This window comes from Zootoca vivipara, chromosome 2, assembly GCF_963506605.1.
Source record: "Zootoca vivipara chromosome 2, rZooViv1.1, whole genome shotgun sequence".
Taxonomy (NCBI): Eukaryota; Metazoa; Chordata; class Lepidosauria; order Squamata; family Lacertidae; genus Zootoca; species Zootoca vivipara.
Window position 1 is genome coordinate 82,061,674 of NC_083277.1, and position 27,562 is coordinate 82,089,235.

The 27,562-nt window shown below is 42.4% G+C and overlaps 1 protein-coding gene across 3 annotated transcripts in view; it reads left to right on the top strand.

The window, feature by feature from the left end:
• The first annotated feature begins 1,928 nt into the window (after positions 1 to 1,928).
• Positions 1,929 to 27,562, top strand: part of PWWP2A (PWWP domain containing 2A) — a 29,913-nt gene continuing 4,279 nt past the window's right edge. Inside the window, exons 1-2 of one of the 3 annotated variants that reach the window (XM_035104929.2) lie at positions 1,929 to 2,661; positions 18,229 to 19,923. In XM_035104929.2, coding sequence (XP_034960820.1) covers positions 1,994 to 2,661; positions 18,229 to 19,909 — 2,349 coding nt within the window. In that variant the 5' untranslated portion in view covers positions 1,929 to 1,993 and the 3' untranslated portion in view covers positions 19,910 to 19,923. Of the gene's footprint in view, positions 2,662 to 18,228; positions 19,963 to 27,562 lie in introns of those variants that run through there. The other 2 variants (XM_035104930.2, XM_035104928.2) reach the window with 2 other exon arrangements.

Below are 27,562 nucleotides of genomic sequence, written 5' to 3' on the forward strand. Positions count from 1 at the left end.
AGGTCCAATTAGCTAAAGTGGTACCTCACGTTAAGAACAGTTTCAGGTTAAGAATGGACCTCCAGAATGAATTAAGTTCTTAACTCGAGGTACCACTGCACAGTACTGTATAAAGGTGCAAAGCCCTTCTTTCGCACCCTGTGAAACATAAATGTGCAGAGGTTTTTTCCTCGCCGGAAGTCCCCATATGATGTGTTGCGGATGCCACTGCTGCATTTCCCAGGGACAGATTTGCAAATCTGGGGACATCTGGTAACCCTAAACTAGCAGATACTCAAAAATCCAATCTTTTGGATAGCTTACTACCGGTATCTACATTTCTCCTCAGTGGGTAAGGGGAAGCAAAAGGGAAAGAGGAAGGGAAGAGGAGGAGCTGATGAAACAATTATTATAAGAGTGATCAGGGTAACAAAGGAAGAATGTAAGCAAATGCAGTATCAAAATGCCAGGCTGGGTACTAGAGGATTTGGTTTCTAGTATATCACATGGAGATTCTTTTAGGAATGCAGAATCAGGGCATTGTTGTGCAAAGTATCCTCATCATCTCCAGCTTCATTCAGGCAGAAGGGGGTCTGGTTATGAGCAAATTGCTCCCAAAATTTTGGCAGTAGGGCAGGAGTATTTGTGTTAACTTTTCCCTCATTTGTCTCACTCCACCTCTTTTGTACCCTTGTTCATAATGTGGATGCTATTCTGCAGGCAGTTGTAGTGCTTTAGGAGGCATAGCAGTATTTTCATCAGAACTATTTAATCCCCCAACTTTGGAGCAGAGGAAAAAGCAGCTGCAATAGGATTCAGCGTTCCCCCCACAATGAAGCAGCGGGCAAAGTCCAGAATATAACTATTAGACCTGAAGATGTGTGTGGGTATGGAGGAATATACCTACCTGCAAATACTGATGTGACCTAAAAGGCTTTTATTTTAACCCGCCACCCCACCCCAGTTCCTATAGCCAACTTTTCACACTGTAAATTCTAGGAAAAGTCTGAAAGCTGGCCCCCTACCAAATGATCTTTTGAATGGGGCAGGAAAAGGAACACTGCTTGCGTTTTATGCTTAAAACTTAAAATTTTTGAACGTGATTATTTTTTAAAGGATTTTATTATTCACAGGTTGCCTTCCTTTCTGCATAAACACCACAGGATTTAGAGTAAGATCTTTCCGTTTCTACCTTCCCCAGTTCCACCCACGCAGCCTTCTTCGGTGGGGCATGGGCAATTTCTGAAGTCCAAGAGTTTATCTCACTTTTCTTTCTTTTTGCCATACTGGTTGCTTGGAAGCTGACGCTACGTAGCAAGCCCCTTTCCAATTAACTGGTTGGTTTTTGAAAGCACCGAGGATAGATAGCACAAATTCCTGATATATATATATATTTAATGGTTTCGGGGTTTTTCTGCTCCCCTTTCAGTCTCAAGTCAAGTTGCGTGTTCCCTTTCCCTCTTGCGCTATACTTTTGTTAAAAAAACAAGAAAAATCCTGCCCGCTCCAGGGACAAAAATAGGCACCGTCAACTGAGCGAGTGGACGGGAAGCTCACCTCTATTACCTCCCTCGAGCTCCTGAAGCCCCACCAAGCCCGCCTAAGCGACCCACGGCTTCTGCCTCGCTCCTAACCAACATTTCACCAGACATTCTCCAGGACCAATGAGCAACTTCAGCGAAGTGGGAGGGCCTATATTCTACCCCCCCGCCCCCACGAATAGGCGAAGAGCTGCTCATTAACCTGCCCCTTTTGATCTTTGTCGACACAGATACCAGTAGCCCCACCCCTCTTTTCCTCTTCCTGCCCTCGAGATCAACGTCCCCTTCTCGCAGCCAATGGGAAGTTCCTCCTGCCCTTGATGGACTCCCCGTGCTTCCAATAGGCGCTTTCGAGCGGCAAGGTCCTCGCCCCCCGGTAGGCGGTGTCCCCCTCCCTTGCCAGGCGGGCGAAGAAGGCCGCGGTTATCGATCCCGCTGCTGACTAGAGGGAGGAGGAAGCATCAGCAGAGAAAATGGCGGCCGTGGCAGCGACTGCGGCGGTGCCGGGTGATGGTGGAGCCGGCGAGGCCGAGCCCATCCCGGGCAGCGAGGCCGGCGCAGACCCGCTCCCGGCTGGCACTCAGGCCGCCGTGGAGTCGGCGGTGCTCGACGCCCGGGAGGAGCCCGAGCCAGCCCCGGGGGGAGAGGCCGAGGAGCCGCCGCCGCCCGGGAGCCCAGCGGGGACCCGAGACCTGCCGCAGGCCCAGCCCAGCCCGGAGCCCGTCGGAGGGTCGCCTCAGCCGCCCTGCCCGCTCACCGCGGAGCTCTCCGAGCTTCCCCCTGACGAGGAGGCGGAGGGACAAGGCGGAGGGGAGCAGCCGCCCTGCTTGCCGCTGTCGTCGCCGCCGCCGCCTGCAGCTGGGGGCCCCGCGGGGCCGGAGCCCGGAGAGGAACCGCCCCGGCCGGAGGAGGAGGAGCCGGATGCTGCCGCCACCGCCGTTGCGAAGCAGCCGGAGCTCTCTGCGCCCGCGGAGCAGGCGGTGGCCGCTGGAGGAGAGGAAGAGGAGTCGGTGGCGGCGGTGCTGCTGCCCGGCTCGGAGGTGCTGGTCACGCTGGATCACATCATCGAGGACGCGCTGGTGGTGTCTTTCCGATTCGGGAAGAAGATTTTTTCCGGGGTCCTCATGGACCTTTCCAAAAGGTGAGAGAGAGCCTGCCCGGTGTTTTACAGAAGGGAGACCACCCTCCGCCGCCCTTCTCCTCCCAACATTCTTTCTGGAGGTGGTGCCCTCTCGGCCCCTGGGAGGTGGCTGCGTTAGATGAGGAGGTGGGTGAGCCACGAGGTGTTTGGTTTTATGGCTCCGCCAAGAGGGCGAAAGTGCCCTGTTGTAAATGGCCTCGTGGTCTACTTCAGAGCCCTTCCTTCCTCCCTCTGACCCATGCAAGCAGGTTTTCCCTCGCCCTCGTATTCCAACGTCATCTAAAGCCTACCACTACAATATTCTTTGTCTTTATTTAGGTTTTAACCCCCCCCACACACACACTTTGATTCTTCACAAAGTTTAGAAGGTGGGTTGGGAGGGGAACAGTCACCCATCTGGACAGGGATCAAAAATTGGGGAGACTTCCGCTTCTTGGTAGCAAAAAAGTTGGACCATAGTTCCTACTAGTTTGCTACTGATGTATAAAGATGCAATGATTTTATTTATACAGTATTATCCTATCCATAATGGCTTGGGGCTCATCTTTGTTTTCCAGTTAATTAAGATATTTGAATTCACCTTCACTTTATTATTCTAACTTCAGAAGTAGTCAGCCTTCATGCTGGAAAAAAGTTGTGTGACAAGGTTGTATCTTGCTACAGCTTCACATATTGGGAAGTCACAGTGAGAATTGGCTAAATTCTGCATGGTCCCAGGCTGAAAAATATTTATCCATACCCTATCCATAAGCTAAAAGGCACACTTTTTCCACTACATGCAGTGTATTGGTTTTCCTTCTGGCCATGGAGAGAGGCCATGTAGAACAGGCTTTATGTAGAGGTTGTATCATAGTTTACAACCTTGGAGTGAATTTCTAGACACATCTTCATTATGGCTTTCCTGAAGGTGAATTAGGACAGGGATAATGAATGTCCAGCCTATAGGTGGTGTACTTGCTTGTAGAGAATGTGCTAAAAGTAAACCTAAGTAAACCTCCGCATACAAAGAGGGGTGTAATTCTTCGTATTCTACTTCTGTGAGAGGATAATATTTGGGTGTGGCCTGGTCAGGGTATTCTGTGGGCTCACCTGCTGAACTGGGACCTAACTTGGTTCCAAATCTAGATTTGCCCATTCAAATGCATGTCCTTACCATAAAACAGAAACTCTAGAACTGCCTTACACCCTTCAGGTGTTCTGAACTACAATTCCCATCAACTCCAGCCTCATGTTTAATGGTCAGAGATGATGGCATTTGTAGACCAAAGCATTTGGAGAGCAGGTTGTGGGAGACTGTTCTAGAGCAGGCATAGGCAACCTTGGCTCTCCACATGTTTTGGAATTACAACTCCCATGATCCCTGAGCACTGGCCCTGTTAGCTAGGTATTATGGGAGTTGTAATTTCAAAACATCTGGAGAGCCAAGGTTGCCTATGACTGTTCTGGAGTGTCTGTTTTAAAGTAAGGATAAGCATATGAAAATATTGTGAAACATGAAGTAACTAACTACCTGTACAGAATTTCATATATACAGTTGACTAGATAAAACTTTGGTGGATTTCATAGAATTTTTTGCTGCTGGTTAGTAGGTTGTTTTGGTGTAGAACATACCCGTTTTTATCATCTTCGTATAAATAATGATACATTGTGCACACTTAACTGCTTCTTGAGTAGATAGAGGGGGCAGATTACAGTAGCCTTCACCAACCTGGTGCCTCCAGATGTTTTGTACTGTACCGGGTGATGGCAGGGACCAATGGGCGCTGTAGTTCAAAACATGAAGAGGGCACCATTTGGCAAAGGCATGGTGGCTGCTTGTGCACCAGTTATGGGATACATGCAGCCATATGGAGGACTAGTTGCACGTAGTGTTTGGCTGTGGGGTGTAATCTCCTCTCCACTGTGCACATTGCCAATAGTTTACAGGATGTCTTTAAAAACATATTTGTGGTGGGAAATGTGCCATGCCTTGCTACAGGTAACCAGCTTTGCCATATGGCTTTATGTGTTTCACAATGAATTTGCTGCATGGTGTGTTTGTAAATGGTCTTGATTTATCCAGCCTAACTTGGTAGAGGTTATGTGCTTGCTCATAGTGAATAAGATAAAGGTATCATTCCTCTAATGCTTTAATTTGTTTATTCGTGGACTTTGAATATGTGGTTGGGTGTCTTACCTTACATTTTCTTTTTCAGGTATGGAGTCCTGATATGCTGAAAGTCAAGTAGGGGTGGAAAACAAAGTAACATCTATGTTGGCTTAGTTTAGATGGAAAGAGCAAAACACAAACCTATAAAAGCGAGGAGCTGAAACAGTTATTTCACAGTATATTTTTTATGTAGTATTTTGATTGCCAGCCTGTTTACCCCGGTATATTTCTTCAAGTACTATTGACATTTTGTGTATCATTTTAACAAAGAAATAGAATAGTTTGCTCTTTGTTTTGGAGAGCAAACTAAATGGTATGTTGGGTGGGTTATAATAAAGAGTAGAGGTTCAGAATAGATATGGTAGGGGTGATTAGTTCATTCAGCCCTTTCTAAAATTTATTCTCTTACAAGTTAAAAAGGCCTATAATGGTTAGAATTGTAGTGAAAGTTTGACTCAGTTTGCATGTGACACTAGAACAGGCATCCCCAAACTTCGGTCCTCCAGATGTTTTGGACTACAATTCCCATCTTCCCCGACCACTGGTCCTGTTAGCTAGGGATCATGGGAGTTGTAGCCCAAAACATCTGGAGGGCCGCAGTTTGGGGATGCCTGCACTAGAACAAAGTTTAACAGTACATGGATGAGCCTTCATGAGTTCAGGCAAAGCATGGAGCTAATTTATCTTGTTCTCCATCCCACACAGCTATGGAAATGACTTCTGCAAATTTGATTACATGGTTAGTGTTACATAAGAACCAGGAGTCCTGGGTTTGTTTGGTTTTTTTTTTTTACAAAGAATGGTTAGTTTCTAAACAAGCCAACTTCAAACCATAGGTTAAGAATATTGTTTGTTTGTTTGTTTAATTAACTATCCATTGTTTGTTGAAAACTAGTATTCCTGGTTCTTTGAAAGATTATTTGAAGGTAAAACTAAACTTAGCAGATGTCTGCCAACCCTATCCTAGGCTTCATCAGTGGAATACATGAGTACACTCATGTATTCTCACTGGTTTAGCGTTATCTGTGAATGGAGCCATTAACTCTGCATACAGTTCAGGAAGATGGTGTACTGAAACTCAAGCTTTATTCATACCGGTAGTACATCTTTCAAAGCTAACGTTGTGCATCACTTATCAGTGCATTTATTTATTTATTTGGATTGTTGTCTTCTAAAACGACTCACATGGTTATTTAAAAAAATGGGTCAATCTATCAGGCTTATAAACTAAAAAGACAAGATACAAAAGGGAAGGGAAATAGAAGAAAAAGGTAAAGGAGTGATCAGTCTTCAAGGCCAGAACAAAGTGCAGAGCTATGAGCATTTATATGTAATCCAGGGCAGGCTGATCTTCTCTTGCTGGTGTTCTTAGGATGGGAGGGTGAGTTCTTTTCCCTTACTCTGCATTCCATTAACAGCAGGCAGTTGAAGCAAAGTGTTCTTTCTGAGCAGAGGAAGCAAGCAAGCTCCCTGCAGCTGCTCCTTCTCTGGTTAATGGATGAGGCCATAGTGCCTAGGAGTTGACCAGGTATATTTGGTTATCCTGATCTGGCACTTTACTGCTTTTGTGGGTTTGAGATACAAAAACAAAACAAAACTGCACAGCAAGTAAAACACTTTTCTGGACTTACTCAAATTTCTTGTAAGAACACAACCTGTGCCTTTGTTTTTAATGTTGCCTCCTAGAATTAATAGATTTAGAGTTGCCCTCCCTTCTTTCCTGTGTATGGTCCAGCCATTTAGAATAATGCAAATAAATCATTTTCCATCATAACTTTGTTAAGGGTGCATAAAACCACTCTGTGTGGGAATCAAAATGGGTAATGAGGGACTACCTTGCCCTCAAAAAATACTGGGGTATCTACTTGAGCCCTGAACATAATTTGAATTTAAGAAATAATGTTGCAATGTACAATTAACTCACAATTTACATGTGTTTTGTTGAAATTACACAAATTAAATGCAAGGAAGGCATATAGGTTAAAAGTTCTTTCTGTACAGGATTTTTCTGGCACAGAAAGAGCTTTTAAGCTGTCTGCCTTGCTTACCAGGCTCTGCGAGGCTCTTGCGAGATCTCAGACAATCCTGCAAGATCTGTGCAGGAGGTAGCAGCCGAGTACACTTCCACCAGGCCTCAGAGACATAGCTGCCAAGTTTTCCCTTTTCTCGCGAGGAAGCCTATTCAGCATAAGGGAAAATCCCTTTAAAAAAGGGATAACTTGGCAGCTATGCTCAGAGAGCTAAGCTGGTTGGTGTGCCCCGCCAGGGTCCAGCTGCTTTTTTGTTTATAACTTCATTCTAACAAGACTCCCACCCCAGGCCTCAAACAAGCTCTGCACAGGTCTGGGGGTAAGACCTCTTTGGCATACTGAGTTTGGAAGGTAAGATTGCTCACACAATGGCAGTTTCAAGGGATGGTTCAAGTATACAAGTCTCTGTGTATTCACACCATCCCTGAAACATACCCTCTACGTAAGATGGGAGTTACTTGTATATAGTTTACATATAATAATGCAGATTAAATAATTCTGATTTGCAGATGAATAGCTGCATGCAAAGTTAGCTTGTGATGGGCATGCTCAATTTTAATAGTGTATCTATTGCTTTGTAATCATAGATAGCATCAAACGAATTATCTGGTTCATAAAGGAAGCTCAGCTTCCACCATTGGGCATCAGAAATACATTTGTTGTTGTTGTTTAGTTGTGTCCGGCTCTTGGTGACCCCATGGACCAGAGCACGCCAGGCACTCCTTGTTGTGGTGAAGGGGCTTGAATAACTCAGAGAAGCTATGAGCTATGCTGTGCAGGGCCACCCAAGATAGACAGGTCATAATGGAGAGTTTTGACTAAACGTGATCCACCTGGAGCAGGAACTGGCAGCCACTCCAGTATCCCTGCCAAGAAAACTCAATGGACAAAGAGAACAGGCAGAAATACATACTGTACAGTGGTACCTCTACTTACTAATTTAATGCGTTCCGAACGCACATTCGTAAGTCGAAAAAAATTGTAAGTCGAATCCCATAGGAATGCATTGGGAGAAAAAATTCGTAAGTCGAAGCAACCTATCTAAAAATTTGTAAGTAGAAAAAGATCCTATCTAAACCACATCCAAGATGGCGGACGGAGCTCCATTCGTAAGTAGAAACATTCGTAAGTAGAAACATTCGTAAGTAGAGGTACCACTGTAGTTGTCTTAAATGGAAGGCTCTTTCTCACTTATGGAAGTGATGCAAGTCTTCAAGTCAGTGCATCAGGGATGAGGGATCTGTAGCCCAAAGATGTTGTTAGTCACGGAGCTGTACTCTCAACAACATCTGGAGGGCCACAGGTTCACCTTTCGTGCTGCACATCATGATTTTTTCCAACAATAACTTCTCTAGAATTCACAAGCTTACACTTAGCTGTGTTCATTAGGTTTGAACAAGGAATCACAGCACAAGTAGGGAGCATGTGTCACTGCTTCGTTCCCTCCCACTTGAGTCCCAATCTGGCCTCTTTTGAGTGGGAAAGCTTAAAGGGGAATTCTAAGCATGTTTGGTTGAAAGTGTTTAGAAACTTCTTTCCTACTGGGAACCCTAAGGGGGTTCAAGGATGCCTCGACTGAAAGATTTTAGAGCTCACCCTCAGACCCAGCTGCTCAGTGGGGCAGCATAGAGACTGGAGCAGGGAGTCTGGCTATACGTTAGGGTGTGGGGCTGTCATGCACAACTCTATTTTCTCAGTTTATGGTGTTTTCCTTTTCAAGAGTAATGCCTCAACAGTGCTAAAATGGCTGCACCTTGTGACAGCAATATGGAGCTGTTCCAATATTGCTATCTTCTTGAGCTATTATGAAACTAAGGGATTCTTGTTGGCGCTTATCTCTCAATAGTGATTAATACCTGCTTGACAGCCACTGGTCTTTAGCACCCTTCACTCTTCTTCCTTTCTTTCATATGTTGTTTCTTTGCAGTTGTCTGAGGCTTTTAAGCTGGGGTGGTCAATTTGTGATGCTCCACATGTTGGCCTACAACTCCCACTCGCATGGCCTGTAGTCAGGGCTGATATCTGGATGGCCATAGGTTAGCCCACCCCAGCTGTAAGCCTTAAGTAGAGCAACTAGGGCATGAGATTTACATAGGACGGGAACTGAAAGCAGGCTACAGATTAGCAACAACCCTACAAGCTTATGGCTTACTTTCCTGTGTGTTATATTTCCTAAAGCATCCAGTTTCTAGCATTGCTGGAACATTGGTTCTGGTTGTCATGGCTCCTAGCTTGAGAAGCTTAATTCATTTTACGTAAATTGAAGGATAGAGGAAAAGATTGGATATTTTAAAAAATCAGACTGCATTTGACAAAGTTTGCTTCTGTCAAAGCACAGAACTACATAGTAAAGCTGAAAGGTATGTCAAATATCATTTAATCTGGTTGCTGGCAACCAATGTTTCTTATAACTAAATCACTGCAAATGGATGCTTATTGTTTCCTATATTTATTAACCAGATAATAGTAATAAAATAACTTGCTATACAGCCTGTTCAGGTCATCTTAATTTTGAGTGGCTTCCATTGTATTTGGCTTAAGTCTGCTATGATATAGCTTGAAGTGCTGCTTCCTGCCTTTTACTCAGTGATCCTGGTGAAGGGTTATTTATTAAAGCAAAAAGCTGACATTTAGATGCTTCCTTAATCTCAGACCTTTCTGCTAGGCCAAACATGTTAACTTCCTTTAGTTATATATACGTATTTCAAATACATTTATTAATTCTCTGAAACCTTTCTTTAAAAGCATGTTTGCCCTTCAAACATGATGAGACACAGAATACAATTCAGGAAGTTGTAAAAATCAGAGAGTTAGAATTTAACCCACATTCAGTCTTTGGCTAGTGATTTCCAGGCATCAGGTTCTGCTACTGCTATTCCTGCCCTGTGCAAGAAATGTCCTGGTGCCTAGAGTAAGCCATTCTTCTTAGTTTCTCTTATTGGATAATAATTATTATTATAATAATAATTTATTATTTATACACCGCCCATCTGGCTGGGTTTCCCCAGCCACTCTGGGCGGCTTCCAACAGAAATATTAGAATACACTAATTTCTTAAAGATTAAAAGCTTCCCTAAACAGGCCTGCCTTCAGATGTCCTCTAAAAGTCTGGTAGTTGTTTTTCTCTTTGCCATCTGATGGGAGGGCGTTCCACAGGGCGGGTGCCACTACCGAGAAGGCCCCCTGCCTGGTTCCCTTTAACTTGGCTTCTCGCAGTGAGGGAACCGCCAGAAGGCCCTCGGCACTGGACCTTGGTGTCCGGGCAGAGCGATGGAAGTGGAGACGCTCCTTCAGGTATACTGGACCGAGGCCGTTTAGGGCTTTAAAGGTCAGCACCAACACTTTGAATTGTGCTCAGAAACATACTGGGAGCCAATGTAGGTCTTTCAAGACCGGTGGTCTCGGCGGCTGCTCCCAGTCACCAGTCTAGCTGCCGCATTCTGGATTAGTTTTAGTTTCTGGGTCACCTTCAAAGGTAGCCCCACATAGAGCGCATTGCAGTAGTCCAAGCGAGAGATAACTAGAGCATGCACCACTCTGGCAAGACAGTCCGTGGGCAGGTAGGGTCTCAGCCTGCATACCAGATGGAGCTGATAAACAGCTGCCCTGGATACAGAATTAACCTGCACCTCCATGGACAGCTGTGAGTCCAAAATGACTCCCAGGTTGTGCACCTGGTCTTTCAGGGGCACAGTTACCCCATTCAGGACCAGGGAGTCCTCCACACCTGCCCGCCTCCTGTTCCCCACAAACAGTACTTCTGTCTTGTCAGGATTCAACCTCAATCTGTTAGCCGCCATCCAACCTCCAACTGCCTCCAAACACTCACACAGGACCTTCACTGCCTTCACTGGTTCTGATTTGAAAGAGAGGTAGAGCTGGGTATCATCTGCATACTGATGAACACCCAGCCCAAACCCCCTGATGATCTCTCCCAGCGGCTGCATATAGATGTTAAAAAGCATGGGGGAAGATGTTGGGCGTTCCCTACTAGATTTTTACAATATGCATTCCTGTCAGAAGCTGTGGAGGAGAAATAGTCATGTCAGAATTGGCTGACATGTACAAATCTGATTAAAGGTTGGGTGTGTACATTTTACCTTTCTGAACTTAAAAAAACCTGTATATCTGCTGATGGGACTGTAGGCACCATTACACTTATGTAGCCATACAAGAATGCCACCAGGGCCACATGGAACCAATAGCGAATTCTACAAGAAAAAAATGAGTTCTGCTGCATCATTTGGTCCAGCAAACCTGTGTTCTGCAGTGGCTGGCAGATTTTTCTGAGATGTCCATGAGTAGAGCGTAAAGGCAGTGCTAGCCATCAGTAGACTTGTTTCTTCAGAGCTTCTCTCTGTTCCCTTTAAAAGCTATCCGTCATCATCACATATTATGCAGTGAATTTATAAGCTAATAATATGAAGTAATTTTTGGTCTAAACTGAATATTGACAGCCACCCTGGATTGGTTACTTGCTGGAAAGAGAGGAAAAACTTCCCTCCATACGGTTCATAATTTTATAAACGTTAATCACCACCACCATTTATTATTTAAAAAGACTGAAATATAATTACCCTCTCCCTGTTGAGGTAAAGTGCTGCAATCCTTGGATTTTGTAGATGTAGCCCCATTTCTGCACCTATTATTGTCTGTTGGTAAATGGAGGCCTCAAGGCCACTGTTTGAATATTCAGGGGAAATGTGTTGCTGCCCCCCCCCCAAACAATAGATATCCACAAGAATTCTCTTAATATGTTTGTCTTAGTTGGTCTCTAAGGTGCTACTGGAAGGATTTTTTTATTTTGTTTTGACTGCATCAGACCAACACGGCTACCTACCTGTAAATTCTCTTAATATGTTTGTGAAATTTGGATTTGCCCTGGGCTTTTCGTTAATGGTGCTTAACAACCAGTTTGGGTTGTAGCCAACAAAGTTGTCCTGTTAGTGCAAAGACTTATTCCTGTGCAACAGGACATCCTCTTCCTTCCACATGCCTCCCAAATCCATTATGAGGGTTCCCTCAAACCTTCTGGAGCATACCGGGGTGGAGGGAAGAATGAGAAAGGAAGAACCTTTGCACAAAAATAAGTCATTGTGTTGATTGGACGACTTTGTTGGATACAGCCATCTGTCTGTTTACAACATACCCTTTGACTTGTAGCATGCATGTGCAAGATTCTTGTTTTTGGTCCTTGCATGACCCACTGGTGGTCCTGATCCACAGTCTCAAGATCTGTGACGTAAGCCACGGATACCCAGGATGTGCCTTAAGAGTAGATTGGTACCTTCATAGTAATTTTGCAGAAGTGGCCACTTAAATAGCACACATGCCATGATTTTGAGTTTTCTTACTGAATTCCGTATTGGTGTACTGTTAAATAGAAAGTAAGTAAGCTAGTCCCATTTTGTGTTTAGCTTCTCTGAAACAGACCTTGGAGAACCTATACTGGTCAGAGATAGATCATTCCTATTTTGACTGCAAGAGTAGGACCCCCAAGGAAATGAAGTCTATTGAATGAAATACAGTTGTACCTCGGTTTATGAACTTAATCTGTTCTGGAAGTCCGTTCTTAAACCGAAACCATTCTTAAACTGAGGGGTGCTTTCCCTAATGAGGCCTCCCGCTGCCGGTGCCCTTCCACCTTTCAGATTCCGTTCTTAGACCGAGGTAAAGTTCTCAAACCATGACATTATTTCCAGTTTTGCAGAGTTTGTAAACCAAATCGTTCTTAAACTGGACTGTTCTTAAACAGAGGTATCACTGTACAGTGGTACCTCGTACTTACAAATAACTCTACTTACGAATTTTTCTACTTACAAATGGAGCTCCGGCCGCCATCTTGTTTTTTTGTAATTATATTTATTAAAGTTTTTAACAATAAAAAAATACAGCACAAAAATACAAAAGCTTGAAAAATAAAAGAAGAAAAATTTTTTAAAAAAAGGGGAAAAAAAGGAAAAAAGAAAGAAAAATAGTATCTCTAACAATATCTTGTCCCCGACTTCCCCGTCCCTCCCCTCCCGGGTCAATTCCATATCCAACTTCACAACTTCTTTTTTATACCCCACACAATAAATTCTATTAGATTTTGAACTATATTACTCTTAACTATTTCTAATAATTTCCTTTAGCCTATAATTTCCCCCTCAAAAGATATACCTTTGCCTAATTCAAATTCTATCCAATCTTTTAACTAAACCTCCAAACCCACCCCCTCCCTCCCCAGGTAGCAGTTTCCCTTTTTCCCCGGCCAGCGTCTTTATATCATCCAGTTTCAAACCTTTTAATCCATCCATTCCTCTACCTTATATTCCTTCTTTACCCCACTCCCACTCTTAGCCAATCTAAACCATCCCACTCCTCTTTCTTCCCCTTCCGTTGTTTTAATTCTTCCACCAGCCTCCCACCCTCATATTTATTTCCACTGTCCCCTATTTCCAATCTTCTGTCTGGTCTGCGTCCCCTCACTCTCACTGGGGGGGGGGGCAAAGGCCAGACTCTTTCCTCCCTCCTCAACTTGTTTGTTTCCTTCTGGGATCTGGTCGCCCTCTCTCACTGAGCAGACCAGATCCCAGGGTCTATCTTGGTCCTTAGCGTCCAAAGTCACATAGGTGATCAATGCTTCCTCTCTCACAGGTTGCATTGATTTCTCAGTCCGTTGCTCCTTATTTTCTGCCTGTTGTTCAATGATTTCTTCTTGTTGCAATTCTAAAGTCTCCATTGGATATATCTGTTGCTGGTCTTCTTTTAAAGTCTGAATATTTCCTTTCCCATGACGTATTTCCTCTGTCATTTCTTTAATAAAGTCTAGAATATACTGCAGTTCGACCTCCTCCATTTGTAAGAGGGTTGTTTTGGCTGGCAGCCTTCTTTGTCCTTCTGTGTTCCCGTGGGAATTATGACTTGATCCGCCAGAGATGGTGCTATAATGTCCAGACTAGTTCCTTTGTTTATTTCCAACCATATTTATCCTTTATAATTTAAATTCTTAGTCCAACTTTTCCAGTTCTCCTCTTTATTACATCGGTCAACTTAGATATAATCCAAAAAATATCACAGAGTCACAGCAGTTACTCTTTGTAAATCCTTATATTTGTCAGCTGGTCGCGGCTTTAGGTTCCTGCCCCCGGTTTCCGGGGGGGGGGGTTCTTTGTCACAATAATATGATTATCGATGCAGTTTAAAACATATATTTCCCCCCCTTAGTTCTGCCTTCTAAGGGGGTACACAAGTTCAATTTTTCAGGGGGATCCTCACCCCTTCTCTTCGATCGGCTGCAGGCAAGTTAGTTGTGTCGCAGCCTTCCGGGTAGGGGGGGGGAACGACCTCCGTTTTTTATTCCCCTCCCAGGTCCAAATTCTTGTTTTTAAATCCAATAAAATTGTCTTACTCACAGTCCAAATCTTAATTTGAAGGTATCTGCCGCTCCTCTGTCTCCGGCTCGGAGCTTTCCGCTACCGAGGTAGCAATGGACCCAAGGCTCCGCCATGTACAGCCTGCTCTCGGAGGCTCCGACAGGGGCTCTCCGGGCAGTTTCCATGGCTTTCTGGAGCCCGCTGGGTATCCCAGCCCTCAGAACGCACAATCTGAGGCTTCTCCGGGAGGTCGCGGCGCCCACGCGACTCCCCCCCCCTCCTCGGTAGCGGTGGGTGTCTCGGGAGCCGAGACGAACCCCGCCGGCGGCTGATGGCGGCAGACCGGAAGTCTCCGGCCGCCATCTTGGATGCGGTTTGGATAGGATTTTTTCTACTTACGAATTTTTAGATAGGGTTGCTTCGACTTACGAATTTTTTCTCCCAATGCATTCCTATGGGATTCGACTTACAAATTTTTTCGACTTACAAATGTGTGTTCGGAACGCATTAAATTCGTAAGTAGAGGTACCACTGTACTATGTTTGTTGCATAATCTCTCCAGGTATATAATAAATTGTAAAGTCTGTGAAGATGTTCTAAATAAGGCACTGCTGAGGGTTCAGAGCTCAGTATAGGCACATCTTGTATATTGATTTAAGTTTTTATATATTTCTGTTGCTGGCTAAAATTGAAATAATCTGGTTAGCATAAAAAAATGTCAGAAGTAGGTGTTATACATAGGCTTCCATCTTACCTTCGTGGTGTTCTGTTTCATTTAAGATAAGAGTTGAGCTAGTATTACTGCTTTTTTGCTAGTTGGTATAAGACAGAGCTTTCCAAACTGTGTGTCGGCAGCATTGTGTAGGCGTGCCGCATGAACACTCCCTGAGCTCCTCCCTAGGTTGGAAAGGGGTTAGTGTAACCCCTGGTTTGCTAGTAAAACTGATTTACTGTGTCACGAAATGATACATGTCTAAAAAGTGTGTCACCGAAATGAAAAGTTTGGAAAGCTCTGGTATACTATCTTTACTTTGTTTGGGTCATCTTTCTTGCAACACGGTGTTCCACCATTGGGAATTGTGCAGCTGTTCATAAGCTGAAACTGTCGATACTCTCTTAAATATGGTGAGCTCACACTAAGAACCTGTTGTTCCTTTTATGTTATTCAGTTAAGCCCAAACCTTCCATCAAACTCACAGTGAATTATGGCTTGAGGACATTGCATATTTTATCTTGCCCAAACTAACATGGCAGTATTGCAAATGTAACATTGTTTTATAGAAACCATGTTAGAACATCCATATTTACTGGATGAGCATTGTTTATATTTGAAGTCTGAGTCTGTACTTAATTGTTGGCAAATGTGATTATAGTTCAGTCTGATTTATGAAAAACATGATTAAATTTGCAAAGTGAATTTAAGACTATTAGGGATATGGGGAATAAGTTGCTGGAATTTAAATATTAAATTGGTGGGATATGTCATCTAGAAATCTGAATTTCTAATCTTGAAAGGCTGCTGAATTTCTGATTTTTAGAAGACACAGAAGCTAGGCAAAATGAAGCACTACTAAGTCTGGTTCACTTCAGTGGGAGAGGTAAGCACATACCTGCATATCTTTCCTTTGAATCATTGGGACGTGATGTGCTGAACTTTGTCTGGATTGTTCACAGAGTTTTTGGTGTAATTTCTAGAGATGAGTTTTGAGATACCCTCTGTCGGCAGAACAGTGTCCTATTGTTGAAGGAAGTATACTTTTTTATAATAATAAAAGATAAAAGTTGGGCCTGGTTTATTGTGCTTTGGGCTAAGGATTTGATAGTAGGTATAAACTTTGATAGTGTTTTGGAGTTGCTAAAATCAGGACCTGGGGAGTATTGGAAGCAAGAGCCCACAAACAGTGTCAGTGGAGACATTTGCCAGGAGGCAAAGCTGTGTTAAATACTTTTAAGTAGCCATAACCAGGCTGCCTAAATTTTTGCGGAATCGCAACAAAATCCCCTACTGAATAGGGAGTTTAAAAGGGAAAGCTGTGCAAGTTGTGTGGAGCTCGGGAAGTGGAAGGTGTCTTGATCTCTCATTGTGCAGGTAGAAAGCTCCAGAATCTGAAACCCCAGGACTTTACAATAATTCACATTATGCATATTGAAATTATTGGGAGGTCCGTGCAAGCTAGAATGGAACAAGCTGGCTAATTGTACAACAATAACATGTTTCTATAGATTCTTGATGAAGCAAGAGGTGCTGCTAAGTATACAGCCATCCTTTAGATATTTCATTCATTCATGCCGATGATTGTATGGCTAAGTAGGCAGTAAATAAACTTGCCTACTTATCCTTAATAATGTGATCCTGATCTTTGTTTAATTCTAAGGACTTACTGTACAGATTAAGAAAAATACCGTAGATCTGCCTACGTTCATTTTATTTGCAAAGCAACACTCACACACGCCATGTGTTGTAGTTGAGGGTAGCCAGAAAAAATGTGGGGGGGAGAATCTGGTGGTCTCTTTCCTTTCCTTACCCCCAGCAGTAGAAGCATACAGTTTACCCTGATCCATGGGCACCTTCAGGCAGAAGTTTAAAGTCTGTTTAATGAAGTGGAAGGGATTGGGGCGGAGGAATGATTTGGTGTATGTACCATTTCTGTCTGTGTAGCTGTGTAACTGATTTCTGTGTAGAAAAACACCTTTATATGTGGCATAAAGGTACGCTTTAGAAGACAGGAGGAATGGCAACAGTGTGAATCCAAGCTTTTTGAATTGAGCACCATGGTCCCATAAGGCCCTCTCACTTTGAAATTGATATATTACCTCTTCAGTCTGTTTAAATAGGAAATGCTAGCCAAAGACTGCATTGACTGTTAATCACATGTATCTTCAGCGATACAGTTAACAGAATTGGCTGTGATTAAGATGTCTGTACTGTACTCTGTACCTGAGCTGACTATCTGGGAGGATTTGAAAGTTCTAAAGGTGACCTGTTCATGCAAGGTCTTGATTTCCCTGACTAGTTGGAGCTAGCCAATACTTAAAAGATTATAAGATTAACCGAGTCTAAAAATTATGGGGTCATGCACAGATGAAGGGTGGTCTGCACAATTTGGCTGGCTGTGCACTCTTTTTGGTCACCTCGGCCATCCTGCACACCAGAAAATTTTGCAGAGGAGAAGGCAACGGGCCTTTCAATTGCACAAAGCCTTGTTCAGATACAGCTGAGTCTTTCTCATACCTTCTGACTTGTCTATAAGGCCTGGGAGACTGATTCCTTCTCTATACATGTCAAGTGATGGGTGGGTGTGCTTGGTCTCTTCCCCCCAAATGGCGAGGCCCTTCCAAGGTCTCTGTGCAGAGAGCTCCAGGAGAAGGAGGGTTAACATGTGTCATGCTGGAATTAGGAAGACAGTTGCCACGGAGAGATTCATGGTTGCCATTCAGGAAACCCTAGCACCAAGCTCCCCTAAAACCAGAACAGCTAGGCGATTACAATTTTCTACCTTCCGATAGCCAGGCATGCACTTTACCTTCTACAAGATTAGCCTCCCTAGACCATTTGTTTCTAGAACATTTCTGGAGAAACATAGGATTCCTCAGTGAAAAGAGCAGTAATAGGAGGCACAACAGCCTGCCCATTTCCAGTGCACTCTCAGTTTACATGGCTATAATAAAGCCTAACAAGCTTATGAAGTATCCTCTGTCAACTGATTATTTTACCTCCAGAATCTTATAGGCAGGTGAGTCACTGTGGACAAAGTCTTGAAACCACTCCACTGCCATAGAGGAGATTCTAAATGTGTCTGAGAACAGCAATGGAAGGGAAAGAAACCATTTTGCGGTTGGCACACAATTCTTGTGACCCTTGGTAGACTGCTTTCTAGTCAGTGCTGAAAGTTTCTAATTTGTGGGTTTGTGTATTCTGAAATGATAAACTTGTTTTCATGTGGTGTGAAATGCTAGCTACTTATGATACTGAGAAATGTCAATTAAGTAAAGATTTGCAGTTAACTCTGTGTTTTTCTCTCTCATTAAGGTTTGGACCGCACGGAATCCCTGTGACCATATTTCCCAAAAGGGAGTGCAAGGATAATCCTGAAGCGATGGAGCTCCAAAGTAAATCATTCCAAGATGAGACCCAAGTGAAGTGTGAAGCCAATGGTGTAGTCACAGACTCTTCTCCCATCCAGCCACCAGAGCCTAGCCTGGCTAAAAGCCTATGGACTTCCAAGCCACCTCCCCTTTTTCACGAGGGAGCACCATATCCCCCTCCTTTGTTTATCAGGGACACATATAACCAGTCAATACCTCAGCCTCCGCCTCGGAAAATTAAACGGCCCAAGCGGAAAATGTACAGGGAGGAACCCACTTCTATTATGAATGCTATCAAACTACGACCCAGACAGGTCTTGTGTGACAAGTGTAAGAACAGTATTGTTGCAGAAAAGAAAGAAATTAAGAAGGGCAGCAATACAAGTGACTCCTCAAGGTATGAGGATAGTAGAAAACGAAGACATGAGAGCGTAACTACTGTGAATAAAAAAATTAAAACTGATCATAAAGTTGATGGGAAAAGCCAAAATGAAGGCCAGAAAAGGAATTCCGTGGTCAAAGTTGCAAATATTGCTCATAGCAGAAGTAGAGTAGTCAAAGTTACCACTCAAGCAAATACTTCAAAAACGCAGTTAAATACTAAAAAGGTTCTCCAGAGCAAAAACATGGATCATGCAAAAGCTCGGGAAGTTTTGAAAATAGCCAAAGAGAAGGCACAAAAGAAACAGAGTGCAACCTCTACTTCCAAAAATGCACATTCAAAGGTCCACTTCACACGGCGTCTTCAAACGACCAGCTCAGGTTCCCTGCCCCCACGATTGCGTCTAAAGCCACAAAGGTACCGAAATGAAGAAAACGACTCCTCTCTCAAGACAGGGCTTGAGAAATTGCAGAGTGGCAAGATGGCAGCTAAGCCTCAGTCTCGCTGCTCCTCTACCCGCTCAGCAGGTGAGGCCCCTTCAGAAAATCAGAGCCCCTCAGAAGGCCCTGAAGAGGCCAGCAGTGAGGTTCAGGACACAAATGAAGTGCATGTCCCTGTTGATCAGGATGAACAGCAGACACTGGGCAAGAGAGGCAGCAAAAGCAATATAACGGTTTACATGACCCTTAATAAAAAGAAATCTGACTCTTCCAGTGCATCAGTGTGTAGTAGTGATAGCACAGATGACTTGAAGTCCACCAACTCTGAGTGTAGCACTACTGAAAGCTTTGATTTTCCTCCAGGCAGCATGCATGCACCTTCCTCCTCCTCCTCGTCCTCTTCAAAGGAAGAGAAAAAGCTCAGTAATTCCTTGAAAATGAAAGTCTTTTCAAAAAATGTCACTAAATGTGTCACACCAGATGGCAGGACCATATGTGTAGGAGACATTGTTTGGGCCAAGATCTATGGCTTCCCATGGTGGCCAGCCCGTATTCTTTCTATAACTGTGAGCCGAAAAGATAACGGCCTCTTAGTCCGACAGGAAGCTCGTATTTCATGGTTTGGGTCCCCAACAACATCTTTCCTTGCTCTTTCACAGCTCTCCCCTTTTTTAGAAAACTTTCAGTCGCGATTTAATAAGAAGAGAAAAGGTCTTTACCGCAAGGCCATTACAGAAGCAGCCAAGGCTGCTAAGCAGCTAACTCCTGAAGTTCGGGCCCTGCTGACACAGTTTGAAACATGAACATGAGAAGTAAGGTAGGCAAGAAATGTGGAGGCTCCTTGAAATGTCTAGCCTAGTTAAATGCTATGAAGGACTTAGCCAATTAAACACAAAAATTGCACTCAGTTGGCTGCTTTTTTATATACTGAAATTTCCATTTGTAGCAATGTCTTGACTGAAAGTTATACTTAACAAATTGTACATGCAATCAAATTAATCTAAAGCGAGATCTCAGTATTTTTCAAGAGGACTCTTACATTTTTTTGGTAAAAGTTAAAAATTCCTCTGACCACCCCATGCACAGGAGCCATAACCTCAGCTGAAGAGCAGTTTATTTGCAGGGAATTTTTACTAGTTTCTACCCACTATATATACCATTTCAGTGTATGTGGGGGGAGGGAACAAATGAAATGGAAGTTTTAAACATGACTTGTATGATCCACCTTAAATGCAGAACCCTAGGCCCTCTCTGAGCCTCGAACTTTATTTCAGTGTTTCCCTTTCCCCGTCCCCTGCCCAGAAAACCTGATTTACAATAGTGTGAGTGTGATGGGCCCAAAGAGTTCAGCCTTTGCCTAAAAACACTTTCTCACTGGCCACTTTAAATCCTTTTAGAAACCAATTTTAATATGAATTCTGTTAGAAAGGTTTTATCATTGTTAGATAGATCTTGTTGGTCACCTTTTCCAAATGCTCAGTTATGCTATGCATCCAGGGACAGCCGCATGAACTTCAGGTTTTGGCAAGTTAAGAGGAAGCCAGTTGCTCACAGGCAGGTCTGGATAGTCCCTCAGCATTTGGGATCAAAGGCTGTTAATGCTGCATAGGTGGGAATCATAACTTCCAAGGAGGGTGGGGTGGGATGCTCCTAGGACAATTGTCTTGAGGGTTTAGCTTGAGAGAGTTTGTGTTGTATAAATAATTGGTCAGAATTCCCCTCCCTGACTACTTGTTCTTAAATTCTTAGGCTACGTCCTAGTAAATTACACTTTGTGAACTGTCGGATGTGTAATTATTGCATTTGGATGTACTGAGCGGCATATTTTTTTAAAAAACTATTTCCATTTAAGGTATCTGTTTGCAGGTCAGAAAATATGAAAAATGTAATTGTGTAATGCTCTGAAATGTACAAAGAACTGTAAATAAAATTGACTAAATCTAATTATTTGTGTGTGTTTCTCAAAAAGCTTTGAAATAAAATCAGGAAACAGGACTTTTCCGTTTACACAATATTTAGGAAATAATTTTCTCACTTGACACGCTCTAAATTAGTATCACTAACTGCATATCACAATAACATTGCTGTTGAAAATATAAATAAGGTTCTAATTTTGGTAAATTATTCTGCTATTTATTTCCCCATAGCAAATTCTTGTCAGTGCTTAAAAAAACCACATGCCTTTCCAGTGTAATTCCCCACCACCTCCATTTGCTCCTAGATCTTCTGCAGGTCTGATGCTCTGCATTGGACATTTTTATGCAGTTGATTTGCTTAGACATTACACTTTCTAATGGACTCATATAATTTGTACTTGGTTTAAGTTTGCAATGTCGTAAAAGGTGGCTAATTTCATTCTCCCCCAAAACATTACAATTTTAGGAGTAGGCATTTAGGAAAAGGGGGAAAAGCTTGAAGCTAAATTAATTGGGTGTATCAAATCTCAAAGAATTAATGACCAAAGGCTCTGTTGTGACAGTTTGATGCTAAGGTATGCTTTTTCATAATACTCAAACTTCATTTTATTCCCAAACATTTTAGTTTTAATCTGGTTTCTTTGATGCTGTGTACATGGGCTTGAAATCGGCTCCAAATAGTTTTCATCCTTCCTGAAGAGCACCTTGATGTAACGCTAGATAAGCATAAATTTCTAAACATGTAGAGAAATAAACTTGCATTCAGTCAGTCAATGCTTTTTGAAATTGCAAAACACACAACATTAATAACATGCAATTCTGTTTCACTCCTGTGCTGTGTACAGTATTCTCTTTCCTGCAAACAGAAACAAATGCAGTGTTGAACTATTTTGTTTTGTTTATTCAGGCAGGGTGTGCCTAACAACTTTTAGTGCTTTCTGCAAAGTTATAAATGCAGCTCAGCTTGGGGCCAGTGTACACGTAGGTATACTTGAGTGTACCTGCTGATTTCCAAATTCATAACCCTAACTTCAAGGGAGCCTGTGATGAGTGCTTAAGGTTAATACTTGATTCAGCATTTGCCATTTTGAATAGAGAGTCTTCTACATTTGAATTCTACCAAGAGTATAATTTGATTCTGGAGCTTTTGCTCCAGTTTGAAATACCGGTAAATATAATTGAGTCTTGTCTTCAAAATCATGCTCTTTACAACACCGTGGAACAGGTCTGTTCCCTACTCAGGCCATAGTTTGCAATCTGGCATGCCACACATGACATTAATAGTGTTGAGTAGAAATTACTCTCACTTTAAATTTAGTAATTAAATTTTAAATTTAATTACTGCTTTTCTCTGACTACCTTGATGAGAAATCGTCTCTTTGCTTCCCTTTTGAAAATACTTGTTTGATTTTTTTTAGCTCTTTAATTTTGGCGTTCCTTAGTGACGTTTTGATGTCACAAGCAATGACTTAATGTCGTTCATTTCTGTATAGAGCCTTATTGCAGTGTAGTTTGATTTTTCAGTTCAAAGCATGGAGATGTCATGATATAATCCCATTTGCTGCAAGGCATTCAAGAGACTTTGGATGTTGTATCCAGGCTTGGAGGCAGAAGTGGCTGTTCAAGAGGCACTAAACTACAAAGCAAATATTGGCTTAGGTTCCAGGGTCCTGCTGCCTGAGCAGGAAGCATTTCTACTCCTGCCATGGGGGTGCATTGGCTGACTCACACATCTGCACTTCCCTGTGTCCTCCAAAATAAATGACTTGGGATTACTAAACCCACCAGTATAGTTTTTTGGGGGAAGATGAGAGGTTGATGATGAGGGTTTGATGGAAATAATAATAATAATAATAATAATAATAATAATAATAATAATAATAATAATAATAATAATAATAGTAATAATAGTACCCCGCCCACTCTGGGCGGCTTCTAACAAAGATTAAAAATACATTAAAATTGGTGACACACCCAGCCTACGTGAGCAGGATGTTTGTATCCAAACTGTTGAATTTTGGACAGAATGCACAATTTTAAAATCAAACTTTAGGCAAAGGTTTTCACTAGATATCTAGGTTTCATGTATGTATTTTCTTTCAAGTAGTTTATTATTCCACTTCAACCAGCTGTCTCTTCAGTGAAAGACATTGAGAATGCCCTGGTGCATGTAGCTAACCCTGAGTTGCCTTAAAACTAAACAGAATACTTCTTTTAAAATCATCATGAATTGCATCCAATTAAACAATTTCATGCACAGAACTTCTGCAAGCATAACAAAACTCTCCCCTCCAAATGGTCTCTGAAGGGTTGAGGGGAACTCCAGAGCACATTTTGGTAATGCCCAGGAGTCCTAGGGAGGTAAGGGAAATTATGTAAGTGCAATAATTTAGTTGAATACACCCCTGTTGGTTAATAATAATAATAATAATAATAATAATAATAATAATAATAATAATAATATACTGCCCTATACCCAGGGGTCTCACGGTGTTACTTTCAATGCTTCATACCTCAAAGGAAAACGATGGTATAAATTTTATCCTGCCATGGAATGAAATTGGTGAAAGAACAGATGACTTCTTTCCATAAGCAAAACAATAAGCTAGTAAGCCTTACTAACATGTTCTACCTAATCTGTTTCCATTGTTGTTGCAAACATTGCAAGGTTATAGCCCTGCACAAGTTGTGTGCTCATATTTCCATGGTAATCAAATACACCAACTTGTGTTGAATTGCAGTTAGGATTTCAGAATGGCTGTTGTGATAATTTTTGTCATTCATGTAAAATCCACCTAAAGTGCATATGAGATCAGTAGTTCTAAAAGGGGAAAAAACACTGCTTTAGAAAATGCAGCCTTTGTAGCAAGAGTAGTCTTAGAATAGCCATGACCCTCTTTCTTGCATAAAAGGAAATGCCCCTTTAAGATAGGACTTGCCACTTGTAATTTTTAATAAGTGCAGTGTTAGTCTGTCATTGCAAAAACAGCAGTCTTGAAGCTGCTACAAATTCATTATGACAAAAGCTTTCCTGGGCAAAAGTTCCAAGTTCACAAAGGCTTTTGCTATAATGAAGTTTTAGTCTTAATTGCTGACACCTTTTTCAGTCTTCTCTATGTTGTATTGTGTTGCTGCAGCACATCTTAGCACTATTCAGATCTAGCACTATTAGTAGCATGTGCTAAGGTCTAAGTAAATGATACTTCCTGCATGACCAGCACAGGAAATTCAGAATGAACAGCTAAAATGAGATGCATGCATGGAACATAGGTACATGCCCCAGTGGATTGCAGTCAGTGAATCTGCCCACAGAAACATTTTAACAAGGACTGAGTAGCATGTTATTTTATCATCCTAAGTATGCCTTAATCTGTTCTGAGACAAGTCCCCCTGCAGTCTGGTAATGAGCCAAGTGCATGTGTTTGAGAGAGACGGGCAGTACTTTAAATGATGTATCATAGTTTCAAGGAAGTGAGAAATACCTGCTACTTCCAATCTCATAAGGCAGTGAAAGGAACGTTATGTATTGCAAAATAATCTACATAAGCCTTGGCTGTGCTGGCTGGGGCTAATGGGAGTTGTAGTCCAAAACATCTTGGGGGGGGGGGTAGCAGGTTGGGGAAGGCTAGGCTACAGGCAGGTGGGCAAAAAGTCACTAGGCAAAAAAATATTTATGTAGCACAGGAAGGGTGAAGGGTTGCTGCAGCTGTTTGAGCTGAATTCACACATGCTGCTCCACTGGTGACTTAGGGCAGAATTTAACCTCACAACAGGACTCTTCCTCTCTTGTACCAGGAGGGTCCTCGGTCCTCCTCTGCACACATTTCAGCTTGTCAATATCCTTAAATGGTGTCCAGAACTGGATACAGTACTCCAGGTATGGTCTGGCCAAGGCAGAATAGGGTGGCACTACGGTATTACTTCCCTGATGGGGACACGTCTGGTGACAGCCTAGAATAGCATAAGCTTTTTTCTTTCTTTCTTTTTGCTTTTGCATCTTATGCACTACTAAGATCCCTAGATCCTTTTTTTACGTGTACTACTGGCAATCCAGGTATTCCCCATCTTCTATTTGTTCAGGTAGTTCTTCCTGCCAAAGTGTAGAACCTTACACTTGTCCCTTTGGAAATTCATTTTATTAGCTTTGGCTCAGCTCTGCAATCTGTTTAGGTCATCTTGAATCCCAGTTCTGTCATCAGTGGCACTGGCTACTCCTGCCAGTTTGATGTCACCTACAAACTTCCCCCTAATCTCCACCCTTGAGACTGGGTGCTCTGTCCATCTCAAAGAGGGATCCTGCAGGAGGGTGAAATGTGTGTTTGTGCACAGGGTACTGCATCCCTCAGGGGTCTTGAAGAATACATCACTCCCTCTGCCCATATATACCATCCACCACTAGTCTATGGCAAGCAAATTCTGAATATAGATGCTGATAGTATATTTCGCTAGTGTTCACGTCTTGCATATTGATTTCATGGGCTGGTTCATACCTCAGGTTTTATTCAGTGTAGTTAAATATTACTGTATCAGAATTGATATGGCTTATTTGCTCACAAAGACTCTTCAGGTGATACATTTATGAAAACATCCATTTTGGTTTATAATTTTATATGTTGAGATTACAGAGAGGATGAAAAAAACAATGTCCTTCAAATCCAACAATAATAAGGAGGACTAGACTTGCAACACCAGTTAAAAAAATCAAAACCAAATATCTTTTCCCTATGTGGTTTTTGGTTTTCAAGTTTCACGGTGCTTTGACATCAGACTTGAAAAACGTTTCCTTTTATATTCATGGGTATTGTTTATAGCAGTGATAAGAGCAACATGGAAAGCAATTATAATAAATATATTTTAAGATTTAAATTTGTAGCTTTAAAAGAAATTAATAAATGTATTAAAAATACATTAAAATGTATTTTAAATGTATTTTAAAAAAATAGATAAAAACCACTGTTCAAAAGAAGAAAGCACCAGAGATTTACACATATTTTCATAGCTGCTTTCAATGCAAATGTTTATAAGAAAGTAGTTGTAAGTATCTTGCCTGCGCGTCTTTCTAGGCATCTTCTATCTATAGCTAGCTATGCAGGGTGAAAGCTAACTTCACTTGGCAGCAGGGATGGGAAACATGGCCTTCCCAGTGCTGCAGGACTCCCAGCTTCCCTAATTCTTGACCATTGGCTATGCTGACCAGAGCTGATGGGAGTTGAGAGGACCACAACCCTTGGAGGGCCACAGGTTCCCCATCTCTGTTCTGCAGTTTATTTTCTCAAACCCATCAACATTGTATTATCGGAGAATTACAAACCTTATGGATTCCGTTTGGTTCATCCTTCCCTTTTTATTCTGGAACTCAAGTTCTCGTGACTTTGATATGCTTTTGGCCTGTGGATTCTTTTATTAATCCCCACTAATCACATGTTCACACCCTTCCTCTAGTTTTCCATTTTTCTTTTCCATCTGACACTTAACATTCCTTGGCTACTGAGCATGCTCAAACCTCATTAGGTTGTTTGTTTTTACACCATGTGTTAGCTGATATTCTGGATGTTTTCCTGTTGCTCTTTGGATATTCGTGGGTCTGTTTTGTATTGTGAACAAGAAAATCCCAAGTAGGGGAAGTGAGTAATTGGTTGTGCATTTGTTTATTGTAAGGGAAGTTTGCTAACAGGATTATAAATACGTTCCGTGTGACTTCTTAAACTAAGGCAGCAGTCCTGTACCCACTTTCCTTGGAACAAGCCCCATTGAATTCAATGGAATATACTTATGAATAGACCTGCATGCCGCCTTTTACAGGGGGCAATACAGAGTGCATTCAAAGTGTAGGAGTCCCTGAGTCTGTGGTTAATGGGGAGCAATGGTGGTGGCATGCGTGCAGTGATAACAGCTGCCGAAGGATTCCTAGAATATGCTGTCTTTGCTTTTGATAGTTCCCTGCATGGAGTGCTCATGCCCATTGTCCCCCCAAGATAAGATTCTCAGGAACCTGCCTTACAGTTGTTTGTTTCCAGCCCACCCTTCCTTGGCTGCTAGTGGTGTTGTAGCTTGGTAGGTCATTAGCTGTGGCTCACCGAATGCAGCATGTTATGGGAATCTTTTCTTTATGTTGCACAAGTCCAAGGCACAGGTTTCCGTGGTTGTTCTAGAACTACTACTACTCCTATTTATATACTGCCCTATACTCGCAGGTCTAAGGGTGGTTCACAGAATAAAATCAGAATATAAAACCACAAAATACATAATCAAAATAAAAACAACCCAATAACCTGCCCCCAACACATTTTAAAAGGGCAAAGGGCTACTAATAGCTCTGTTCCAAGACTTAGGATGGGACATCTCAGGAGGGATAGTGTTATGGGGACAACAGGGAAACATTTCAAGCAGAGTTTCCGACGCAAGTAAATAAAAATCTAAGTCTGTTAGAGATGGTGTTTTCCTAGCACGTTTGTAGTCTGCAGTAGGTTTCCTCGTTTGTGAGCTCTTCATTTGAGCAATTTGATACCGGGAATACTGGGTTTGGTCCCAAGAATCACA